The sequence below is a fragment of the Ambystoma mexicanum genome, chromosome 2q (assembly GCF_040938575.1).
Source record: "Ambystoma mexicanum isolate Mex_15411 chromosome 2q, UKY_AmexF1_1, whole genome shotgun sequence".
Classification (NCBI taxonomy): Eukaryota; Metazoa; Chordata; class Amphibia; order Caudata; family Ambystomatidae; genus Ambystoma; species Ambystoma mexicanum.
Window position 1 is genome coordinate 309,262,530 of NC_090924.1, and position 26,568 is coordinate 309,289,097.

Genomic DNA, 26,568 nt, shown 5'->3' on the forward strand with positions numbered 1-26,568 from the left:
TGGTCTAATGGGGCGATGGCAGGGAATGCAGGCTTCTGTTGGGTCATACAGCCTGGATTCCACAATGTATGATTGTCTGAAGAGTAGAAAGTGTGGTCTAATGGGGCGATGGCAGGCAATGCAGGCTTCTATTGGGGCATACAGCCTGGATACCACAATGGTCTAATGGGGCGATGGCAGGGAATACAGGCTTCTATTGGGGCATATAGCCTGTATTCCACAATGTATGACTGTCTGAAGAGTAGACAACATGGTCTAATGGGGAGATGGCAGGGAATGCAGGCTTCTATTGGGTCATACAGCCTGTATTCCACAATGTAAGATTGTCTGAAGAGTAGAAAACATGGTCTAATGGGGCGATGGCAGGCAATGCAGGCTTCTATTGGGTCATACAGCCTGTATTCCACAATGTAAGATTGTCTGAAGAGTAGAAAACATGGTCTAATGGGGAGATGGCAGGCAATGCAGGCTTCTATTGGGTCATACAGCCTGTATTCCACAATGTAAGATTGTCTAAAGAGTAGAAAACATGGTCTAATGGGGAGATGGCAGGGAATGCAGGCTTCTATTGGGGCATACAGCCTGGATACCACAATGGTCTAATGGGGCGATGGCAGGGAATGCAGGCTTCTCTTGGGGCATACAGCCTGTATTCCACAATGTATGACTGTCTGAAGAGTAGACAACATGGTCTAATGGGGAGATGGCAGGGAATGCAGGCTTCTATTGGGTCATACAGCCTGTATTCCACAATGTAAGATTGTCTGAAGAGTAGAAAACATGGTCTAATGGGGAGATGGCAGGGAATGCAGGCTTCTATTGGGTCATACAGCCTGTATTCCACAATGTAAGATTGTCTAAAGAGTAGAAAACATGGTCTAATGGGGAGATGGCAGGGAATGCAGGCTTCTATTGGGGCATACAGCCTGGATACCACAATGGTCTAATGGGGCGATGGCAGGGAATGCAGGCTTCTATTGGGTCATACAGCCTGTATTCCACAATGTATGACTGTCTGAAGAGTAGAAAACATGGTCTAATGGGGCGATGGCAGGGAATGCAGTCTTCTATTGGGGCATACAGCCTGGATTCCACAATGTATGATTGTCTGAAGAGTAGAAAACATGGTCTAATGGGGCGATGGCAGGGAATGCAGGCTTCTATTGGGTCATACAGCCTGGATTCCACAATGGTCTAATGGGGCGATGGCAGGGAATACAGGCTTCTATTGGGTCATACAGCCTGGATTCCACAATGTATGACTGTCTGAAGTGTAGACAACATGGTCTAATGGGGAGATGGCAGAGAGGGAATACAGGCTTCTATCGGGTCTTACAGCCTGTATTCCACAATGTATGACTGTCTGAAGAGTAGACATGGTCTAATGGGGAGATGGCAGAGAGGGAATGCAGGCTTCTATTGGGTCATACAGCCTGCATTCCACAATGTATGATTGTCTGAAGAGTAGAAAGCGTGGTCTAATGGGGGTGATGGCAGGGAATGCAGGCTTCTATTGGGTCATACAGCCTGCATTCCACAATGTATGATTGTCTGAAGAGTAGAAAGCGTGGTCTAATGGGGGTGATGGCAGGGAATGCAGGCTTCTATTGGGGCATACAGCCTGCATTCCACAATGTATGATTGTCTGAAGAGTAGAAAGCGTGGTCTAATGGGGCGATGGCAGGGAATGCAGGCTTCTGTTGGGTCATACAGCCTGGATTCCACAATGTATGATTGTCTGAAGAGTAGAAAGCGTGGTCTAATGGGGCGATGGCAGGCAATGCAGGCTTCTATTGGGGCATACAGCTTGGATACCACAATGGTCTAATGGGGCGATGGCAGGGAATACAGGCTTCTATTGGGGCATACAGCCTGTATTCCACAATGTATGACTGTCTGAAGAGTAGACAACATGGTCTAATGGGGAGATGGCAGGGAATGCAGGCTTCTATTGGGTCATACAGCCTGTATTCCACAATGTAAGATTGTCTGAAGAGTAGAAAACATGGTCTAATGGGGCGATGGCAGGCAATGCAGGCTTCTATTGGGGCATACAGCCTGGATACCACAATGGTCTAATGGGGCGATGGCAGGGAATGCAGGCTTCTATTGGGTCATACAGCCTGTATTCCACAATGTAAGATTGTCTAAAGAGTAGAAAACATGGTCTAATGGGGAGATGGCAGGGAATGCAGGCTTCTATTGGGTCATACAGCCTGTATTCCACAATGTAAGATTGTCTAAAGAGTAGAAAACATGGTCTAATGGGGAGATGGCAGGGAATGCAGGCTTCTATTGGGGCATACAGCCTGTATTCCACAATGTATGATTGTCTAAAGAGTAGAAAACATGGTCTAAGAGGCGATGGCAGGGAATGCAGGCTTCTATTAGGGCATACAGCCTGTATTCCACAATGTATGATTGTCTAAAGAGTAGAAAACATGGTCTAATGGGGCGATGGCAGGGAATGCAGGCTTCTATTGGGGCATACAGCCTGCATTCCACAATGTATGATTGTCTAAAGAGTAGAAAACATGGTCTAATGGGGCGATGGCAGGGAATGCAGGCTTCTATTGGGGCATACAGCCTGCATTCCACAATGTATGATTGTCTAAAGAGTAGAAAACATGGTCTAATGGGGCGATGGCAGGGAATGCAGGCTTCTATTGGGGCATACAGGCTGCATTCCACAATGTATGATTGTCTAAAGAGTAGAAAACATGGTCTAATGGGGCCGATGGCAGGGAAGGCAGGCTTCTATTGGGGAATACAGCCTGGATTCCACAATGTATGACTGTCTAAAGAGTAGAAAGCATGGTCTAATGGGGCGATGGCAGGGAATGCAGGCTTCTATTGGGGCATACAGCCTGCATTCCACAATGTATGATTGTCTAAAGAGTAGAAAACATGGTCTAATGGGGCCGATGGCAGGGAATACAGGCTTCTATTGGGGAATACAGCCTGGATTCCACAATGTATGACTGTCTAAAGAGTAGAAAACATGGTCTAATGGGGTGATGGCAGGGAATGCAGGCTTCTATTGGGGCATACATCCTGGATTCCACACTTTCCGATTGCCTAATGAATAGAAAGCATGGTCTAATGGGGGTGGGGGCAGGGAATTCAGGCTTCTATTAGTTCACAAAGCCTGGATTGCACAATGTATGATTGTTTAAAGAGTAGAAAACATGGTCTAATGGGGGTGATGGCTTTTGTTCCACTGAACCATACAATAATCTTGGTCACATCTGCAGAAATTGATACATGTTCAAGAAATTTACACTTTTGTACAACTATGAACAACTTGCCCTGCAATCATACTATCTAAGTCCCTCGTGTGGTGCCTGGCCCTAGGACAGCGCTGGTGGGCCGCTTATCTAGGATTAGGGGCTAAATCAGAAGAAGCTTGCCCTAGATCCTTCAGGCAGTTAACTATTGCATAACATTAAAAGACACGACTATTCAGTGTCTCTACCAACTTTGAACCCAAACAGTGTGCTCAGGGCTTCCCAGGTGAAATATTTTACTTTAGTCTCTTTCCCTGGATTGGCAGAAAAAAGATTTAAAAATGAAAAGACTCATTTAAGTTTTCAGAATTCCGCATATGGTAATTCCGGGGAATGTTTCTCTCTGGTAAGTGGTATTTCTTCCACTTGTGTCACCTCTGGACCTTTAATCTGGTCCCTTGTTACTAGGAGGTCTACATAGGCCTACTGGTTTTAGTGGTTTTGTTAATACACCACTTTCTTCAGGGCCTCGACAACCCTTGGGGTGTTGACACGAAACAAAAACAGAGGCTCAGCTCCGACTGGTCACTGCACCTACAGGATGAGAAGAAACGGGGAGGGTGGTAGGGAAGAGAGGAGAAAGTATGTTTTTTTTTATCATATCATCACCCTTCCCTCTATGGACATTCCCATTGTCATCCCACTCTTTGTGTGAATGCTTCTTACCCTAGTTACAGTTGCAGCCATGCCAAAGTGTAGGAAAATGCCTCTTCTTGAATACGGGGTGTCTTGCTTGACCTGCATCCACCTACAGGGATGCATAACATATGTCCTTTGGTCTTATGGTTATGAGGGACTGGGTGAGCAAATCTCAAATTCTTAACAATTAAAATCTATAGCAATGTGGAAACACATTTTGTTCGTAGTTTTACAAAAGAAAAAGAAATATAATCACTGACCTGTCGTATTTTGTGTGATAACAGTTGGGTATGTCGTCAAGCTTTAGACCCACTTTTGGTCCCGGTAAGTGTTTTCAAGATATTTACACAACACCAAAGGGATCTTGACACACAAGCATGCCACTCAGTCCCCTACTAATCATTCAAGATGAAACATGTGGAATGATTCCACAATTCCCAAGTCACTCGTTGTGTGGTCACCGGGAAGGAGAGACAACAAGTGCTGAGTCAGCTCACTTTTTTAGAGCTTGCTGAGCAACACTGTCCTCAGGTCCCAAAAAGAAATCAGCTGACAGTGCAAACCTTATGGATCCCTTTTCAGAGTACCCGTATAGGTCCCTTATAGCTCCGGTCTCTCCTTATAGAAGGAATGTGACTACATTCCCAAGATAATTCCATTCACAGCCAGGACTGGGCTATCCTGTGCGCTGGGGAATGCTGGGGAATGCGAACCGTGAAGCCGCCTTCTCTAAGGCCGCACTTGGCATTCAAAATATTAAAATTAGAAGCCAAAAATGTAATCCACTCGAGGGTTTATGCCCATTCCTTTGTATTTTCCAGAAATGTACTGCAATGGCAGGAGGCGGCCCAGCGGGAGCAGCACCATTCCCAGGAGATTGCACAACTACCCAGGGAATTCTGGTCTCTGTAGTTGCAACCACAAGAACCATCTCGACTGCTAGTGCAGCGACAACTACAACATCTGTAGGAATAACCATATCAGAGAATCCAGCCGTAAATCAAAGTACTGACTCTGGCTTCCTAACTGTGCCGTGCCAGTGAACTACGGCAGAGCAAGCGTGGGGCTGTGATGTAGTTAGGTGGAGTTGGGAAGAGAGTGGTCGCAAGTCGGTCTTTAAGCTATTAGCCAATGGCACGCAATGTGCTGTGAAGATATCCAATAAGAATCCCTACCTTCCACTAGCCCCAAGTCCCATAAATGCCATTGAAGAGAAGGGCTTTACAGCAATACCAATTGCTCATGAAGAGTGAGCCTGCAAAAAGAACCATGACATGGGAAATTTCTGGGGTATTTAGTAATACATGACAACATACTCCTCAGTTGCCCCCTTCATGTGGCATACCTCATATGACATCCAACACTGTCATGTTGAGTGCACGTCTCAGTCTCTTCTGCCTCCAAAGCCCATTATATCTCAAGTCATTTACATGGGAGTTACATAGAACCCCTCATTCATACCCATATTTAACCTAAATTAGATGTAACAGGAATGTGTAATTATGACAGGTTCTGTAGTTAGTGAATTTTGTGGCTGTAAACTGAGGGGGTGGCTTAACAAGATTATCCACAATTAATGGTTTATACCAATTACACCGATTGAACTAACCAGTAGATAGCTCTCTCGGCCAGCCAAAGCGAGTGCTTGAGGCCGTAGAGTGCTTTTGGTGCCAGCGTGTTTCAATGGAGCATCATCTGGAATTTGAGCAGCTTGTGTAGTGATAATCTCAGCTGCATCCTAAGGTCAATGCCGGCTTGGTTCTCCCTGAGCCATTACAGTGTCACGACCAGCGGGCAGTCGTGTTTTAGTTTCACGAGTTCCGACAGCAACTTTTCACTTGTATCAGAACCAGGAGTGCGGAGTGAGAGCAAAGTCAAAAAGCAATAAGCCATTGGTGTTGAATGTTGAAAATCCTTGGGGTTGCAAACAACACCTTCACCATCTCACTGATATGTATGTGGTTGAAATTGTTCCTGCCTGCACACCGTACTCCAGTGTCAGGGGCTAAGGGTGTCTGGCAGTCATTAAACCTAAGGTATAATCTCCCACTGTGCAACATTTCCCAACTCACTCAAGAGTGTCCCACTTGTCAGCAGACATTAAAAAGCTATGTCCTGAGGGGAAGATGCAGCGAGCATGATGCTCATCTGACAATACATGAATCCTTTCATTATAAAGGGAAAGTTAGGTGACCTGTGTGCATTATCACCTTCACATGCAGATAAACTTGATTGCAGATGATAGCGTCTATTTCATAAGACCTCCTTTAGTCCCTCCCCCCCAAAGGACTCCAGGCTGTTCTTGAAAAAACCAGGCACTGCCGCCCGACCCCCAGAGTTGCTGCATGTAATGTGTTGGTTCATTAAAGGTCCAGCTGCCCAACCATCTGCCTTATTTTCTGATACTCACTGACCCCTTATCAGATTTTCTAGATCCCATTGCTTCCATCTCATCCAAAAACGGGTAAATAGTGCCAAGAACAAAACTTCTATCCACCTAGTGCATGTGATCACAGCTTTTGGTCAGAACGCATGGAAGACAATTGATCACAATATAGTCCACATCAGGTACATAAGTCACAATAAAGTTGTGATTCTTTACGTTAGTCATCCAGCAAGTGAATCCAAGCGGTGCCAACCCCATTCTCTTGGTGGTTATCACTTCCATCAAAGGCTTGTGGTCCCCTCTCACAGTATACAGTAAACCACACACACAATAAAGTCCTCCCTAGATTAATATGTATCTCACCGCCATCTCTCGAAACACTCTACATGCAACAGCTCTCCATATCTGCTCAGATCTATGCATTTGAGTAAAAACTGCATCTAGCTCATGGCTGCTGCCATACAGGTTACAATGCTCCTACAATGAACATCAAAGGTACTCAATGTTAGTGCCCTATTCAGTATCCTCTAAAGTTTAGAAAGCTTCAACTTCCATTCTATACTACACTAAAAATGCATTTCTATTTTGATCTGCTTGCCCATAGCTAATGTCTTATCCGCAAAACTCAGAATAAACTCCCAGCTCAGGGTTATGGTACACTGATGATCACTACCTTTGGTATGGCAACGTGGATTTCCCCATTTGAGTTAACAACTCAACGAAGAAGGGCGGTGCATCCCTATAAATCCATATGGTAACATATCATTCATATGCTCAGCACACATTCTCATCTCTCATCTGCCTTTCAAACCAAAACAATGGTTGGAAGTCACTCATAAGAGTTAACTGGCTCAATCACATTTGAAACACATAACGTCTGCAATGCCTTCTTAAGGTCCTCTCTGTCACATTAAAAAAATACCTCTCATTTTGTGCTCCTTATGTGTAGCAGATCCTTTGATATGATATTGGTGTTAAGCCTTTTAACAACGATGTTCCCAAAAACGTTAGGATAAAATTCTGCCAGAGTGGTCTTAACTGATAGCCTTAATAGCATAAAGAATTTGAACATTTTCACCAGGACTGAGTGCTAACTTAATTGTTCCTTGATCTCATCAGGCCACCACAATGGATAATTATCTGCCACATGAAGCTTGCCACAATTGTCCTATGCTGGTATTACAGCTTCACTTTGTCACACAACTATATATATATATATATATATATATATATATATATATATATATATATATATATATATATATTGGAGGGGACATTCTTCAAATACATTGGGCCAATGTTTTAATAATTTGGTTAATTAATGGATAACCATGACTATGTTATTGTGCAAATGTTTTCCTTACTTTTATATTGATCTGTAAGGTTTTTGTAAACCAAAGCGCAATTAATAATAAATCAAATGGACATACTTCGGAAACATGTACTTTTAATGAATCTTCATAAACATTTCTGGTTACACTGGTGCATGGCGATTCCAAGTCAAGGAGCATGGGAAGTGTTGTGTGATCAACATTGAGGAACAGGCGTATTCTTGTCCTAGTCCTGTAGCCCTACGTTATCCTCTTCCAATCTTTCCTCAAAAGGCAAAGCATTAGCAGTCAGTTTCCCATCTGTCCTAGACATTGTTGCATAATTTCCTCTCCGGCAACATATTCTATATTCACACTTTGCAGCACGAAATTTCTTGGTTTTAGCCGTATGCCTCACCAATCCACGCAGAAATCACACTAGCTTGCCATCATGTTGTACTTTACTAACCCCATCATCACTTTGTGGCAGCCATCTTAGTGTTGACTACCATGCATGCATCATTACCACCCAGGCGCCCTTCTCTTGCATTCCCTATCTTAACACATTTATTCATTAACTCACTCACTCTAGAAATCATAATTGTCTCTATAAGTCAGGTTTTTGGCTGCTTTCAGACATTCCTGAATTATATGGTTGGAGGTTCTCCTCATCAACCGGTTGTCCAGGAACTCATCGTACTGCCTGGCAGACCTATCTCTAGCTATCAAGCTTGAAAAGGTTGCAATATAATTGTACACTGACTGCCCTTGAATTTTGTCCGCTAACAAAAAGTTATACATCTCCAAAGGAACATTTGATTTTTTCTTTCCAACCTCTGCTCGGAAATGATCCAGTGCCCTTCCATACTTGCTTCCTCGGTTAGAATCACGCTCTGCAACCTCTCCCTCAGACAAATTGTGTAATTATTACCTTTCCCTCAGGCACGTCTAAATATTACCACTTCTGTGGGCAAATGTCTAAATATTACCTCTGCTTCAGGAACCTTTCTGAATACTACCTCCTCCTCAGGCAAATGTCTAATAGTAGCAATCCTTCATTCCCACACCCCTGTAGCAAAGCCACCTCCTGCTGCCTCCTGCCAGAGAATCGGTTACCTCCAGCAGCAAAGAGGTATTCTTGAAATTAGTCCAATGTAGTCTCCAAAGATTTTGTGGGTCACTAACGTATGGACGGAAAGGGGATATGTTTTCTCTCCCAACATATTATAAGACTGCCACAATAAACAAACTCCCATCCTGAAATATGCAGGGGGACAAACTGGTTAGTGTAAGACTACAAATATGATCCCCGGCAATATTTTTCCCTACTGATGTACATACTGGATACCCAATGTGTGTATGTTGCCCAACCTGAAGTCAAACAATGGATCCACAGCAGTCTTGCAGGAGTCAAGAGAAAGAAAAAGAAAAGCAGATCATCCCCATTGGATATTGAACACTGATTCTGCAAACTAGAGCACGACTCTCTGCACAGAGTATGCATGATACATGCTACAAAAGCAGGTGGTGAGGCAGTGTTTCACTAACATAAAGTCAGATAACTTCCTGAGACAGTACAAAGTAGCTCATGGTAGTATAGTTGGTGCACGCAGTCAACCGCGCTCCTCTGGCAGAATGCTACTCCCTCACTCTAGCTTTTAAATGAATGCATCTCTCCACTACTGCTGCGATCATCAAGTAACAGACAAACACTGCTAAACAAGCACCACCTGTGAGGCAGCACTCCTTTCAGCGGCACAGCCTGCAGGCTGAATCCTACATCCAGCACGGATCTAGAGGAGAGAATCTATGATATGCCACAAAGCAGGAGAGTCGCGTGCCAGCAGCCGCCATTGTGACAGCATCCCTTTCTTACGCAACATGATTTGCAAGGAGTATGAGCCGTCATGGGCCGAAGCCTGGAGTAGCCGGTCACTGACACTCAACGGCGTGTCCTATGCTGCACACGTGTAGAAGCCTGCAACACTTCAGGTCGCACACTTGTAGTAAGTCCAGCTGGCAGTAAGGCTGGTAAATCAGTACTTAGTGCCAACCTGTTCTTCACCCAAAAAGAAATACAGAGAAGGGGACTTGAATACTGGTAGCGCATAGCCGAGTTCTTCTGCAGACCACAGCCCGAGTCAAACCTGAGCCATGTAGAAGGTTGCGTTGCAGCACCACTTTTGTGAAGAATTGGCTGGTCTCCAAAAGCCTTGCAATAGGCTGATTTATTTCTTTTGGTGACAAACTGGTTTACAATCAAACTTTACACCAACAACAAATTAGGAAAGTTTATTCAATCAAAAATACAAATTCTCAACAAATATCTAAAATAACAAAAACGCACACATTGAAAAAATAAGAGATATGTGTTCCCCCTCTAAATAAAAGCAACCAAAACACTTCAGTGTATAAAAAAGGGTGCATTATGCACCAAACGCGAAAACATTAGCATATGAAACGAGAATGTAGTAAGCAAATGCAACCGACATGAGTGTGCTTTGAAGTCTCAGTAGTTCCTGGTTGGGAGCAGAGACGACAAACGTGGTTTCCCTTTGTGATTCCTAATCGTGCACCAATTACATCCAATCCAGGTAATTGATGAGACTGATACAGCATTAAAAACATGTGGGCACTCCTCATTAGGGAATTTTAAACTATGTTTCTGTGCATTCTTATACTTATTTGACATATTCTTGCAGGGAGTGGTCAGTAAAGCAGTACTCAAGAGAACGCTGCCAATCCCAACAGTAAGATATTTTTTTCATCACTTTCATAAGAGTACCCACATTACATTCAAGAGTAAAAAGGGTACTATCAAAGTCTATAGTTGACAGTCGTTTTCTAAAATTGGGAAATACCTAATCCACGTTTCAAAGGCATCCGTTTTCAAGGACAGTATAATACCATAGGCAGAACACTTCATATTCACACGGAGAGATATTGTCCTCCACATGGCTAATATCGACAAAGAAACAACCCCGAGTTCTGACCCTAGTAACTGAATGGGTGACCAAGGGCCCCTTCAAGCACATATGCTAAAAAGAATGTCACTTCCATAAGGGAATATTGGAGTCATGAGTTCCTTATACAAGGATATGTAGGAAAAACACCATAATTCCTCGGAAAGTCTTTCAATTGACAAATCAGCGGCCACATTTTATATGCAATATTTAAATGGTGATTTTTTCCGTTGCTGTATTGGTAATAATAAAGCCCGAATAGGGAATCTCGTTTTTTTTCTTGCAATTAGATAATATGTATATGCCAGTGAAAGATTTGATTACTTTTCCCCCCAGGTTTCATGGGTTTAGTAAAAGGAAAAGAAACCCCCTTGCGCAGCTGGGCGCCATCTTGGCTGGCTCCAGCTGATGCACTCAGGATGCCTAGCTCCTAACATTCCTGATGGTGCCGCCCCCCAAATATTTAACCCACAGAGAGCGCCAATTCAACACCCCACATAACATCTGACGCGGTGGCAAGACAGACAGATAAAAAGGTGCCCTCCTTTCACTGTTTGGAACATACATTTGTAGTTAAAGCTGTCTGCCATTTTGGGAAAGTTTGCCCTGGCAGTTCAGCCCTGGTCATGGATGGCCTGGAACTTTATTAGAACATTCAGAGCTCTAAGTAATGTATGTAATAATGCCTCACCAAACTATCAGAATCTGACCTTCACAATGTTTGCGTCTACTGCAATTATCACTTCGAGTTAAACATTATGAGGCCATACAACACTATCCGTAAACTGACTTTGCCCGTCTAGAAAATTAGGACGAGACAAACAACCGCTGTTCAGCTCATATTAAAGAATGATCTGCTCCTTCCAGGCGTGTTCTAAAAACATTAATTGAACTCCATAAAAGACATTGGGCCTCATTACACGGACGGCGGTAACCATGGCGCTATTAGCGCCATGGTTGCCGCTGGTATTTTACCGATTCCGCCTTGGTGAATGGGGGAATTACCGCCCCATTCCAAGGTTGGCGGGGCGGTAAATCCCCATTCACCAAGGCCCTTCCCCATTCCCATTTGAGCCCCCATAGTGTCAGTCTGAAAAACCCAAACCCCTAACCGTCATGTTGCCCCCCCCCCTTTATGGGCAAGCACGCTCTCCGGTCTTCAGACAATCTTTGACAATCTCCTATTGGGGGTGTGCATCACTATACACCCCCTTTGGCTGCATTCGTATCAGGCCCCATGTGCACTGTGTACTCCTAGATTACGCCAAATAACATACACCCATCTTACTACCGTGGGCAATAACAAATAACACTAAGACACAAAGAAAACACAAAGAATCGATTCAATTTATAACAATGGGATACATTTATTTATATACACACAGCTAAGCATAATGCATGACAATGCAGGCAGTTCTAATGCTATGTCTAATTTGCACCTTTTATACTTCTGGTGCAAAGCTACCATGCAGTATCTATAAGCCTGTGCTGCGAGTGTGTGGTTCTAATGCAATCTAATGCAAGCTTCAATCATCCATCATCCATCACCTTCATGGATAAATCCACACCTTCAATCCACACCATCCACACTCTCCTCTCCCAAAGCTCTGTGTGTGTGTGTCTGTTCTTATCAATCAATTTAAGCCTAGGCCAAACCCATACTTCCCATTCTGCTGTCTTTCCAGCCAGGCCTCAATCAGTCAGTGGCAGGCCGCAAGACTGCCAACTGCCAAGCTCTCTCTCTGCCTCATCGATCTCATCAAGGCCCATCAGTCTGCTGCACCAAGCACCATCTCCAGCCAACCCCCTCTCTGTGGCTCTCCCGATCTCTCTGGCCAACTCTCGATCTCCCGTGCAGTCCCACAACACTTCCCTAGTGCAGACTCCTCTCGTGCAGACTCCCACAACTCTTCAGTCTCCCACAACTCTCTAGTTTCCTTTCTCTCCAGCCCTCCTGGTTATAGTCTCCAATGACGCACAGAATGTCTAAGAATGTCTCTCCCTTAGCGTTTAGCAAAATGCCGCCTGTCTGTGTTTGCGTGTTCCTTGCACGGCATATCCTGTCACTTTGTGTGCTGTCAGCGTGACCTCATATCTCTCTGCCTTGGCCTTCCGAGTATGTTGCAAAATACATCATCTATTCCCTGTTTCTCCATTCTCTCCACTGTAGGCTTCACTCTGCATTACAAAATGCTCTTAGGCCCCATCCCTCTCATACAAAAGCACTTTCTCCCATCTCTCCATCGTCACTCCCTTCATGGCCCAAACCCTCAGGGTTCTCTCCGCGAAGCACACCAGCCAAGCTGATAAGCTTACCTCTCGGACAAGGGTTCATGTTATCTGTGTGTGTCTGCCAATGTTTACGAACAGTGTACCATAATATTTCTCCACACTGAGCAACTTCTGTCTTTCTCCATCAAAAAATGGCTCATAGGCCTCGTGTCTCATTTTGAATGCTTCCTAGTGTTTACCGCAAATCTCTGGCAATGCAAGCGCTAACTACATAATGCAAACTCATTCTAAATGCATACATACATACATACATGACATATCAAACATATTTCTAAATGTGTCTCTACAAAGCATAGCAATGTGTGAATGGCTTTTCGTGCATTTCAAAAATGCCAGTGTGTGTGTGGTGCAAGCAATGCATTTTCTCTCTTAGCCTAAGCGCTATATCTAATGCAAACATAGATGAACAGCAAATCATGGTGAGTATATATTGTGTCTCTAAAACACTACATGGCAATTCAAATATGTGCAAGTGCAAGTGTCATTCTATTTCAAATGGCAAAGTGGCAGCATGTTTCTCTCCTAATGGCAAGCAAAATATACATACAGTATCATTCTAAAAGCATATTGCAAATGCATACAAAGGTGACAGTCTAATATGTGGATAGTGTAATGGTGTCTACTTCAGCAATGTAATAATCAGAACTAAACAGAATGCAATAATGGATAGCAATTCCATAGCAAAGTAATGGTGATTCTAACAGTGAGTCTAATAATGGTTAATGGTTCTCTACAGATACTAATGATGAGTCTAACGATAACAATACCAGGCTCCTCATTTTATCAGATTCATAATTCTCTCCTCTTATCGTTAGATAAATCATAATCATAACAAAACATAGCATAGCAATCGTGGTATGCTAATACCAAGCAAAGTTACAGAAAGGAAAAAAAACATATATCATGATGCATAAAAAAGCTTTTTTCAAAATGCAAGCATTTCACTCTATCAGTGGCAAGTTAAAATATCAAATGCAAAGCGGTCAGAAATCAGAATAACATAGCCAAATGTCAAAGGTCAAAAGTCGAGCAAAAAGTCAGAAGTCAAAAGTGTCTACAAGCCAAAAGGTGTGAAAGTGTCTCTACAAGCAGAAAACGAAAATGCAATGCATAGAATCAATACACAAGTACTGTGCATACAGGTGTTTCCTGTTCAATATGTCAAGCACAAAATATGCCAATCACTTTCACAAGTGTCAAAGGTCAGTACAGATGTCAGTAGCCAAACAGGCCAAACATTCAGTGATCAATGCATACATATCAGTGTATACATGCAGTGTATTGGTCATATATTCCAGTCCAAGGTATTTCCAAGTTCTCATGAGGTATGTGTGTCCTCACAACCGTGCACAGTACAAATTCAGTACAAATCAATTCTGATGCAAAAATTCAGCCAAGGAATGTCAACAGAGCTACAATGTAACAAAGCGAGTGTTCACAAAAGGATCATGTGTTCACAATGAGCATATCAGAGTTCAGCAAAAGGTCAGAGTTCAGGTTGCAAAGGTTCTCCACAGCAGCAAAGTGTGAAGCAAACGTGAAGCAGCAAAGTGTTCAAGCCAATAGTGTTCAGGCAATCAATGTTCAGGCAGCAGAAACTTGTACAAGCCAATTCAGGTTGGCCTGCTTGATAAATGGCAGCAAGCTAAATGAGATTTCTCACACAGGGCTCTATCAAGGAGCAAGCAAGTGTCAGGTACCATATGTGCCCCATTTGTCCCCATGGAGTGATCACACATGCCCTTCACTTCTAAGGTAGCACAGGGAAAAGCTGTGTGTCAGAACTTTCAATTGATGCCAATCGATGCTTACGCTCCTTTCTCCCCTTCACTTCATGAACAAAGGCGACAGGTGCACTCATTCAGAGTGTTTGCAAGACATTGCAGGTGGTTATTCTCCTCTGGACACAGTGGCCCTTCTCCATAGGCCCATCTCTAGCAGGTTCAAATTCTCTCCTCTTGCCAGGTCATGCTGTTGTCATGCTGTTGCCATGCCATTTCATGCCAGCCAGTCCCATGCTCTTTCAATGAGGGACAGCCAGCGTTAAATGCAAGTGAAAAATGCTTTCAAAGCACCATGCTCTGTCTCCTTCACTCAAGAGAACAAGAGCTTCACTGCATTTCCAAATGTGAATCAGGCAAAAAATGCTTTCAGAGCGTGTCTTCCTGCTCATTGCTGCTCAAGCACAAACTTGTGTGGTGCTAGTTCACAAAGTAAGGCATTCCAAATGGATTCTCTTCTCGCCGCGGATTACAAAAGCTGCTCATGAAGCAATTCGAATTTCTTCTTCTGCTCTCTTCTGCTGCTGCTTCACTGCTGAACAATTTTCTCACTGCTCTTCTCTCTTGGCACAAGATGCTGCAAGGTGTATCACTCTCTGCACAGTAGGTCACGATCTTCTCTCTCCATGGCAATAGGTGCCATGCCACAAAGTCTCGCTAGCAGCAGATTTTCTGGGTACATTCTCAGAGCACAGCTATTGGACAAGGCAACACCCTAAGGCCTCAACTTGGTCGGTCGGCATTCCCCAAAAGTGCTGCTGCAAAGCGTCAATGTCAGATGCCAATGTCTCATCATTGCTGCAATCAAACAGCCATGATGCAAAGTCACATTGCACTGTGACAAAAGCCAGTCTCTTTCTCTGGTGCTGCTTCAAAACAGCCATGCAAAGTCACAAGGTGTCAGCCATCATTGATCTCGAACAGACAGTCAACAAGGTCTGGTCATTTCAGTCTGTTCATTTCGTTCGGTCATCATGCCGGTCATCTGGACATCTGCTCTCAGACATCATGCTGCTGTCTCATTCATGGTCTGGTCATTTCATGCGGCGATGCCATCTCGTCTGGTCATCAATGCGATCTCGGTCTGTGCGATCTCGGTCTAGTGAAGGTGTCTCTCCAGATTGCTTGTAAAAAAACAAAAGTGCAAGAATCACTCTTATTCAGTTTCAGGTGTTTCAAAACCAAAATAAAACAGCATTTCTCATTGTGCGTTGAAGTGCACATCTGCTAGTCCTACACTTTCCCATGTCTCTCAATGACATCCATGCTAGTTCCCCTGTGTCTCATCAATGTGTCGGTGCATATAACTATTGTCTCACTAGGCCTGTCTCTCCCTGCATCATAATGCATGCAAGCTTAGTGCATGACTCCTGCCATTCCATCCCTATCCTTTTCAAAACAAAATAAAACAGCCAGTTTCCCATACTCCAGACATTTCACATTCAAATGCTGCACATTCAAAAATGTCACAACTGCATTCAATTTCACTCCTGCATTTCCTTCTGTATCACTTCCATGTCCTCTAAATATCACAACACTCTCCCCATTTTTCTTCATTAAGAATTCACAAAGCTGAATTATTACATGCTAAAAAATCACATCAGTTTCATTCAAACAGCCTCTCTTATATACAATGCAATTCACATTCACACATGCACTGCTAACTCGTGCTTCAAATACAGTCTGCCAGTCGCGCGCATTCTCGAATGTCAACAAACATGCTCTCCATGCACACATTTAAACTACAAAAATTCCAGGCATCCAAGCTTTTAAAACATCCAAATTTAGCACGATTCCCTTTATCAGTGTTCTCTCTCAATGTTTCCAAAATATCGAGGTCATTGGACAATATTTTTTTTTCACTCGAACACGTAGACAAATCGCTGATGTTACCACTGCAAAAACTGTCTCTCTCTCTCTGTTCAAATCAAAGATCTGCACATAACTCTCTTCATGCACATAACTCTGTTCATGCAGGTGTCTCTCTAATGACACAGTTTCACAATACCTCAAGTTTTCATAGGCACCCCCTTTATGCATTCCTCTAGCCAATTCTCTAGGCACACTGCACATGTCTGTCCTATCTCTTCCATTGTTCTGAGGTGACTTTTTCTCCACTTGAACAACATGAACTATATTCCTGCCCATCACTGCTGATGAAATTGAATTCAATGGGTCTGATTCTGGGACATTTTCCCAGTTATTAATCACATCTTTGAGACGACATATTACTGAGTGCAAGTCAACAATATATGGGCTCCCTTCTGTAGCTACACTTTTCACTTTCAATACAGTTGATTCATGGGATGCCTCCCAGGAAGCAAGGGTATTTTTAAGCCAATTTCTTATTGCCTTCAGATCACTTAGAAATGAACTCATTCTGCAGTTTCAATTATCCCGAGCGTCTTCAATAAAAAAACGGTTTCTCTCACTTGGTGAATTAATGTACATTTATTCATACAATCATTTCCAGTCATAAAATACTGTTCTGGGTCAATGTTACAACCAATTCCGGCAACCAAAGTCAAACAATTACGCTCCCCTTCCTACAACGAACGAAATTGCAGACAGCATGCTCTAAATAACCAAGACAGACAAAGCATGGAACAAAAAAGAAAAATCTCTTCCCACGACGAACTAACAGGAAAACAAAAAACAATTACACAGTTGCACAGACAAGATGTTCAAACTTCGACTCTTGCAAAACCGATAAGTATGCCAGCAGACCAGCTGCAAAACATCTATCTCTATAGGTTAGCATTAAGTGAAAAATCCGGGTGTCCCCTCCATTTTGTCAGTCTGAAAAACCCAACCCCCTAACCGTCGTGTTGCCCCCCCCTTTATGTGCAAGCACGCTCTCCGGTCTTCAGAAAATCTTTGACAATCTCCTATTGGGGGTGTGGATCACTATACACCCCCTTTGGCTGCATTCGTATCAGGCCCCATGTGCACTGTGTACTCCTAGATTACACCAAATAACATACACCCATCTTACTACCGTGGGCAATAACAAATAACACTAAGACACAAAGAAAACACAAAGAATCGATTCAATTTATAACAATGGGATACATTTATTTATATACACACAGCTAAGCATAATGTTTGACAATGCAGGCAGTTCTAATGCTTTGCCTAATTTGCACCTTTTATACTTCTGTTGCAAAGCTACCATGCAGTATCTATAAACCTGTGCTGCAAGTGTGTGGTTCTAATGCAATCTAATGCAAGCTTCAATCATCCATTATCCATCACCTTCATGGATAAATCCACACCTTCAATCCACACCATCCACACTCTCCTCTCCCAAAGCTCTGTGTGTGTGTGTGTGTGTGTGTGTGTGTGTGTGTGTGTGTGTGTGTGTGTGTGTGTGTGTGTGTGTGTGTGTGTGTGTGTGTGTGTGTGTGTGTGTGTGTGTGTGTGTGTGTGTGTGTGTGTGTGTGTGTGTGTGTGTGTGTGTGTGTGTGTGTGTGTGTGTGTGTGTGTGTGTGTGTGTGTGTGTGTGTGTGTGTGTGTGTGTGTGTGTGTGTGTGTGTGTGTGTGTGTGTGTGTGTGTGTGTGTGTGTGTGTGTGTGTGTGTGTGCGCGTGTGTGTACGTGTGCGTGCGTGTGTGTGTGTGTGTGTGTCTGGCCAGGCCTCAATCAGTCAGTGGCAGGCCGCAAGACTGCCAACTGCCAAGCTCTCTCTCTGCCTCATCGATCTCATCAAGGCCCATCAGTCTAATGCACCAAGCACCATCTCCAGCCAACTCCCTCTCTGTGGCTCTCCCAATCTCTCTGGCCAACTCTCGATCTCCCGTGCAGTCCCACAACACTTCCCTAGTGCAGACTCCTCTCGTGCAGACTCCCACAACTCTTCAGTCTCCCACAACTCTCTAGTTTCCTTTCTCTCCAGCCCTCCTGGTTATAGTCTCCAATGACGCACAGAATGTCTAAGAATGTCTCTCCCTCAGCGTTTAGCAAAATGCCTGCCTGTCTGTGTTTGCGTGTTCCTTGCACGGCATATCCTGTCACTTCGTGTGCTGTCAGCGTGACCTCATATCTCTCTGCCTTGGCCTTCCGAGTATGTTGCAAAATACATCATCTATTCCCTGTTTCTCCATTCTCTCCACTGTAGGCTTCACTCTGCATTACAAAATGCTCTTAGGCCCCGTCCCTCTCATACAAAAGCACTTTCTGCCATCTCTCCATCGTCACTCCCTTCATGGCCCCAACCCTCAGGGTTCTCTCCGCGAAGCACACTAGCCAAGCTGACAAGCTTCCCTCTCGGACAAGGGTTCATGTTATCTGTGTGTGTCTGCCAATGTTTACGAACAGTGTACCATAACATTTCTCTGCACTGAGCAACTTCTGTCTTTCCCCATCAAAAAATGTCTCATAGGCCTTGTGTCTCATTCGGAATGCTTCCTAGTGTTTACCGCAAATCTCTCGCAATGCAAGCGCTAACTACATAATGCAAACTCATTCTAAGTGCATACATACATACATACATACATGACATACCAAACATATCTCTAAATGTGTCTCTACAAAGCATAGCAATGTGTGAATGGCTTTACGTGCATTTCAAATATGCCAGTGTGTGTGTGGTGCAAGCAATGCATTTTCTCTTTTAGCCTAAGTGCTATATCTAATGCAAACATAGATGAACAGCAAATCATGGTGAGTATATGTTGTGTCTCTAAAACACTACATGGCACTTCAAATATGTGCAAATGCAAGGGTCATTCTATTTCAAATGTCAAAGTCCAAAGTGGCAGCAGGTTTCTCTCCTAATGGGAAGCAACATATGCATACAGTATCATTCTAAAAGCATATTGCAAATAAATACAAAGGTGTCAGTCTAATATGTGGATAGTGTAATGGTGTCTACTTCAGCAATGTGATAATCAGAACTAAACAGAATGCAATAATGGATAGCAATTCCATAGCAAAGTAATGGTGATTCTAACAGTGAGTCTAATAATGGTTAATGGTTCTCTACAGATACTAATGATGAGTCTAACGATAACAATACCAGGCTCCTCATTTTATCAGATTCACAATAAGGCTCAATGGGAATGGGGAAGGAGCAAATAACGGTACAGCTATTAGCGGCACTGTTATTTGCCCTGAAGTCCCTCAGCGGGTCCCTTCCTTAACGTGTGGTCTGGCCACACGTTAAGGACGGGACCTTCTGAGGGACCTCGTAGTATGGCGCTAAGGGATCACCTGCACCAGTGCCCTTACCAGTGCCGGTAATCCCTTAGCGCCATCCATGTAATGAGGCCCATTATCATGAGGTCATTGATATTCAACCTTGTTCGAATGTCTTGCCTTTGCCTCAGGATTCTTAACTTAGGCTGCGATCAATTATCTCATGATAATGCCCTCTGAAATATTTATTCAAGCTATACCTACATGTATGCTATTCTCATGGGATAAAAGGCTGGACAATCCACTGATTGCATTTACCACAAGCCTTTTCCTCCGTGGCTCTTTTGACACACTCCATCATGTTCACTGTGCAGGTTCGCTCACCTTCCGCCTTTACAGCCAGACACTCCTGTTTCTGCCTGAGATGTTTGCCCATAAAGCGCTGTTGATGTCCAATCATTTGTAAAACATGGCGGTGCCCCATGAAGGCAGAAGTTTAAAGAGTGCAATGTGTCCAGGGAGTTGTACTTTGCTGTGGTTCTGAAACAAAAATGCTTATACGTAACCGGATGGTACTGGAATAACAAATGCCATGGCTTTAAAACAACACTGCATAATCATAATGAGGTATTGTCCACACAGATTGCCTGGTATTATAAGTTGTATTTTCCTTTTATTTTTCAGTGCCAAACCTATGCAGTTGATCGTAAGTATTTTCTGCTTAATCATACAATAAGCTCTCGTTTTTTAGCTTTGTCACGCTAGCAGTAAATATGTCCAGTCCCTGACATCAATTTGTTTCTGTCATACTTACAGTTGGTAATGTCATACTGAGAATTTGGTCAAGGAATCTGAACTCTCATCGCGTGCGCCCATGCGTGTGCGTACGTGCGTGTGCATGCGTGCGTGCGTGTGTGTGTCTCTCACTAAAACAAAGCCGACTCTGCCACTGGTTCTACTGCTACCACTATAAATCAGGACATCATAAGCGGCACTCTAGTTCTTTTTATAATTGTTTTTGAAAAGTACTCTACATCGGCTCAGCAAATCAATGCAAATTCATGTTACATTTATTAAATGGGTGTATTGTAAAGATTAGCAAAAACATCCGTGGAAGGCAATGTACAATCCACCAATAGGTGGGGACGTTATTAATGCCCTCAACCTTCTCAGACTCTGTCTGCCAGGCCTTTCTCTGCTGGGTTACTTAGAGAACCAGTAGGAAGGAAACCAGGAGGCTGGTATGCAAGAGTCTGCCGTTCTCATGGTAACAGGGATGGCAAGGCTAATAATGAAGAGTTGACCGAGACCCTCTAGGTAGGGCCAGCGCTGAACAGAAATTCCAATAAATAAATAATGCAGTGAGGAAAGGGGAAAGAAAGTTCCTTTTCGCAGATCTGTGTGATAATGTCGACAACCACCCCTTACAACCTCAAGGAATCATGGGTACTACCTTTATTGAAGAAGCAGACCCTAGACCCTCTGATATCCACTAACTACCGCCCAATTACCACAGTGCCTTTTCTTTTGAAGATCTTAGACAACATGGCATATTCACAAATACAAAAACACTTGGAAACTAACTCCCTACTAAGAACTAGGCAATCAGGCTTTCGACCCCAACATGAGACCGAACCAGCTCTAATAGACCTCAAATCACAGATAGAAGAACATAGGGATAAAGGGAAATCAGCCCTCCTCTTACTCCTGGATTTATCAGCCGTCTTTGACCTGGTTGACCACAGGGTCCTTTGCAGCCACTTGGACTCGGTAGCACATTTCTCAACAGAAGCCAGGGCATGGATACAATCGTTCTTAAATAACAGGATGATGAGAGTTTTCTCACCCATGGCAGCCGCTAACCCCATCCCCATCACATGTGATGTGCCCCAGGGATCTTGTGTCTCACCTACCCTCTACAATATCTTTACCAAGGCCCTTTTCGATGATTTGGATCTTCTGGGTGTCACCTACACTAACTATGCAGATGACACTCAGATTTTCCTACCGCTTACTGGTGATTACGACAAGGATTTGGCCTTGGTGAACAGGATATATCTCATCATTCAGGCATAGATGGCCTCCCATGGTCTATGCCTGAATGATGACAAAACAGAGCTCAACATCCTGGGCACACCATCGACCCTTAAAAACGTAGCCCTGAATACTCTGACTTCAACATAGACCATAATATAATTACGGTCGCCAAGGAGGTCAAAACTCTCGGCTTCTATCTGGATTCTACTCTCTCCTTCAATAAACAGATCAATGCCTTGGCCTCCGCCACGGCATACACATGCAAGCTGATTAGAGCAGGCAAAGCCTTCCTGACACATTCCAGCTGTATCACCATGGCCAGAGCTCTCATTTTATCCAGGCTTGACTACTGCAATGCGTTGTATACAGATGCTAACAAACAAACTATCAACAAAATCCAAATCTTACAAAATAATGCTTTGCAAACAGCCGTAGGAATTGCTAAGAGAGAACATATCTCTAAGACAAGAAGAGCCAACAACTGGCTCCCCACACATGATAAAATAAAACTAAAGGTTGCCTCCCTTACCCATAAATGCCTGAATAATGCAGCACCCCGCTACTTGTCTGATAGATTTACTCTGAAGCCGGCATCTAGAATAACTAGACTTTCCAATACTAACTACCTTTGGGTCCCTAGATATAAGCTATCCAAAGTCAGAGGCAGCCCTTTTGTGGAACTCGCTACCATCCCCTTCAAGAACAGATCAAACCTACCAAAGGTTCTGTCAGAGCATTACTAGTTGGCTTAAAGACGCCGACATATAGGCTTGACACTAGGCCTATCTTTCCTTGAAACTTACTGATTCCTCTGTATTTAGACCACATCTAGTCATTGCATTGACTGTACCTATTTTACCCTGCACGAACTAGGACAGCTCCTGACCTATAATGTGAAATTAGGTTTGTATATAACTTCTGACTTCAATGTGCCCGTTTGTATGTATCCCCTATTCCTATGTGCCTGCATGTAACCAACTGGCACCTGTACCTACCTGTACTTGATATGTTGTAACTAAGCTGCGAGTATCCTTATGCCATGCGCCCGAATACCCACGGGTCTGGACGGCAATACAAATAATAAACAAACAAACAAACTCACTCGCTAAATTCTGCAAACGGAAATTAAAGACCCCTGTAAATAGTCCCTTCCATGAGCTGGAGTCTCCTAGTTGTCTTCCCACACACTCTTTGCACGCGCTGAAGAGAAGCAATGACTTTTGTGTCTGTTTTTCCCCAGGTACAGCAGAATGTGCAGGAGTTTTGACAAGGTAAGTGCTATGTGCTGGGCTGTGTGGCATATTTTGCACATAAGGATACACTTGCGGCACCAAATCTACTGCTTTCAACGAGCACGAGGAAAAGAAACCCTCAGTAAAGCCCCAGCATGGTTTACAGCGCAAACAATGCAGCCAGACACAGAGGTGATGAAGCCCTCATCCTCTCACTTCTCAGGGGCCGTGACTCACTAAATGACGCAGGGATGAGCTAATCATCCTTCACATGGTGCATTAGTGCTTGGAGAAGTGGGACGGCTCTGCTGCGGCTTCGCTGGTGATTGGTTCGGCAGAGACCTCGTGGTGCCGGTGTAGGCACGCTCATCCTTTTAATCTTACAGTGAGGCGGTGGGACTAGCTTTGAATGGGAAATAGTAACTGCCTATAGGCACTGCATGTAATTGGGATTTGCGGACAGAATGGCAAACAAATCCCCGCTTTACACGCAAATTTTTCCATGAATCAAGGCCCAAATATTTATCATGTTTGTGAGTATTCTGAAAAGGATAATCAGCATTTCATCATGTACCGGGGCCAGCCGGGCTAGAATGAAGAAGGCGGGAATGACTGGCACAGCCAACGTCTTCAATAACAGAAGATTGCTCTGGCTCCTTTATATAACAGTGACCTGTTACTTCCTGCCCCTGGAAGTTCATTGTAACTAGTCGGGTGGGATCGCTGGAAGCAGGCAGCATGTTAAATACTGATCTTCTTTTACCATTCACCTTCGTTATGAGTTCGGGTGGCATGCTTGGGCTGCATGGGATTATAACACATTACTGCATGCAGTGAATACACCATGATGTTGCGTTGGAATACTGCTTGGAAATCCATGGAAGTTCCTCATAATTATAGCTCCTGCCCAAGGGAAAGGGGAAACTATACACTCTGTATTGACATTTTTGGGGGGGTTGCATGCTCACAGAGGGCATCAATGCACACATTGGGGGCACTTGTTCCACCCTTGTATGCAATGCATGAATATATAGGCGGGAGGGGGCGTGTTCAGGTATTCCAGTGTGCATCCCATATTCACAACGGGAAGTGCACTGAACTGGCTGGAAATCCGAGCATGTCCTCGTGCCTATTTTAGATCAGGGGGTGCTGCAACGCGCATCATTTTCCCTCTCGGGAGCGCAGCGGCATGTGGCAGCCCCTCCCTGCGAACATTTCCACCAGTTTCACAAGGATGGCAAAGTATTTTTTTAAATGTGTTTGTGCATGTGGTAACATGTCACTGCATGTGGTAGCAAATGTACAGAATGTGCATGTTTTACCGCCCTTGCCGCAGCAAGCTTGTCAAGGGGCCCAATACCACCTGCAGTTTCAAAATGGCAGCATGTGTCGTAATTCAAAACAAATACAATATTTCCCATAGTGAGTCCTTTAATAGAATGGCGGTGCAGGCTAGCCAGTTCTTTGTTGCAACTAAAAAAAAGGCAAACTGAGAATCGTGGGATTATGCATAATTCACCATGCAGCATTTTTTTTTCCTTTTAGTTCGGTACTAGACGCTCAACTGACAAGTGGAATCGACAAAAGTACAGTGTGCGAACACTCCATCAAGGACTACGCCTGCGCCTCTGTGAGTACCCATAACAGCCACTGGCCACACTGTATGATTTTGAGCATGCCGCCGAGCCTCTACCATGTCTCCAAAAGGGATCCTTTGATGTGGCTAGTAAGGGCTAGCCAGCAACTTGGAAAAGCGTGGCACCGCCGAGCCGCGTCACCAACAGAATTGGAACTTGAGTGGGTGGCGGGCAGGGCAGAGTTGAATTTCAATAATGGATCAAAATATGTGTTCAACCAAGAACTACTTAAAATATTGATGATAGCTACATCCGCCAACTAAAGAACTATTGAGCAGGTCAAACAGAAAGATGGATGGCCACCTACGTGGCAACCTGGCCCGAAACATCTGAGCAGGGTTCCAGGCGACTGTTTCTCAGTTATTTCATAGAAACATGCCGCCATTTCATCAAGCACTTTGCAAGTAAACATTTTGTAAGGACTCTTGTCCCCCAATTAAAAATTGTGAAGTGCGAAGCCCATCTTTTGACCTTAAATCTGAGAATGTCATTAGCCCATGACTGCTGGGTGATCAAGAGGGTTTAAAACGCGGGGCCACCCACTTGATTTAATGGCGATGACCATAGGACCATGTTAGACACAGATGTGGGGCCAGCCTAAGGATTACCAGGGACAGTCTATATAGACAAATGGATCCCATTCAAACCAATGAGAGCTTTCGTTGTGTCGGCTGTCATTTATAAGGAGCAAGGCCAAGCTCCGAAGACTTTCGATCACAAAAGCGGGTGTGGCTAAGTAACACAGATAAGTCTGGAGGATTGCAGGGTGAAAGAGGAATGCTGATACAGGCTCCTGGTCTAGCAGTCCACGACATATCTCCCCAATAAGCTACAGGCATCGCTGGCCTATACAGAGCCCGATTGTTTACGATTTGCACCACTGCTCAATTTTAAGCAAACGCGCATAGCCCCAGGTTTGCCGCTTAGGTAATACTCAATGGAGGAAACAGGTTTTGCCTCAATCTGTATTATTGAAAACTAGCACAGAGGGAATCCGTTTTTGTATTGCGTTTGCTGCTTCACATTAAAAGAAATGTTTGCTACATGCATTTCGATGTTACGGAGAAAACTTAGTTTAAAGCAAGGCGCTTTCATTTTTACCCTACTGAAACGAGTTCAGGAATGGCCTTTTTGCTGCATTCGCTCTCGCACAAGCAGCAACATTGCTGCTGCATTCCTTGGATCCATTCTTTCTGCTTGAAAAAGGGCAACGTTGAGATAATCTGGGTCCTTGTGCAACACGAAATGGAGAAAGCGGATTTTGTCTAAATCCGGGTTTCCTGAGAAGCAAACTTCATAGAGCCTGGCCTCTGCAGGTAATGGCCACACCAACTTCATTGGGATGACGGTGAAGAAAGAGCATCTTTAAGCATATTGAAAGACACCACCATTTTAGAAAAAGATGTACTTATCCTAAACCTTTGAATGTACACTATGGAAGCGAGTGACTGTGTGAAAAGTCTCTTGTTTCATCTGTCAGCCTACTTGCATTCATGCGTGTCCATGCTTCTCCTGTGCTGTTCATCCATTTCTCTAGTGTATTCTCTGTTCATCTCTTTGCACGGTCATCATAAGCCAATCTCTCTTCTTCACTCTAAGACTGTTCCATTGTCTCCAATCTTGCTTGTCTGAGCTGTCTTTCTCTGTTTCTAGTTTCCCTCCAGTCCACGGGGAAAGAGGTCGTAGGGGGGTCAGACCTGGATTGTGCAGCATCTGATGTTAAATTACAAAGAGAGAATTTAGCACCAGACATTTTCATCCTGCAGGAGAAAAGCAATTATTTGATAAAAACATATTGAAATACCTTAGAAGGATATGTACTTAGTGGTTACCAGACATTTGGTCGAAAAAAATTGGTCGACCAGACAA

At 43.9% G+C, this 26,568-nt stretch overlaps 1 protein-coding gene across 2 annotated transcripts in view; it reads left to right on the top strand.

Moving 5' to 3' along the window:
* The window catches only part of LOC138569361 (uncharacterized), a 309,424-nt gene that overhangs the window by 42,911 nt on the left and 239,945 nt on the right, over window positions 1–26,568 (top strand). For both annotated transcript variants that reach the window (XM_069647278.1, XM_069647279.1), the window contains exons 4-6: window positions 20,478–20,499; window positions 23,071–23,101; window positions 24,608–24,692. In XM_069647278.1, the coding sequence (XP_069503379.1) occupies window positions 20,478–20,499; window positions 23,071–23,101; window positions 24,608–24,692 (138 nt within the window). The remainder of the gene's footprint in view (window positions 1–20,477; window positions 20,500–23,070; window positions 23,102–24,607; window positions 24,693–26,568) is intronic.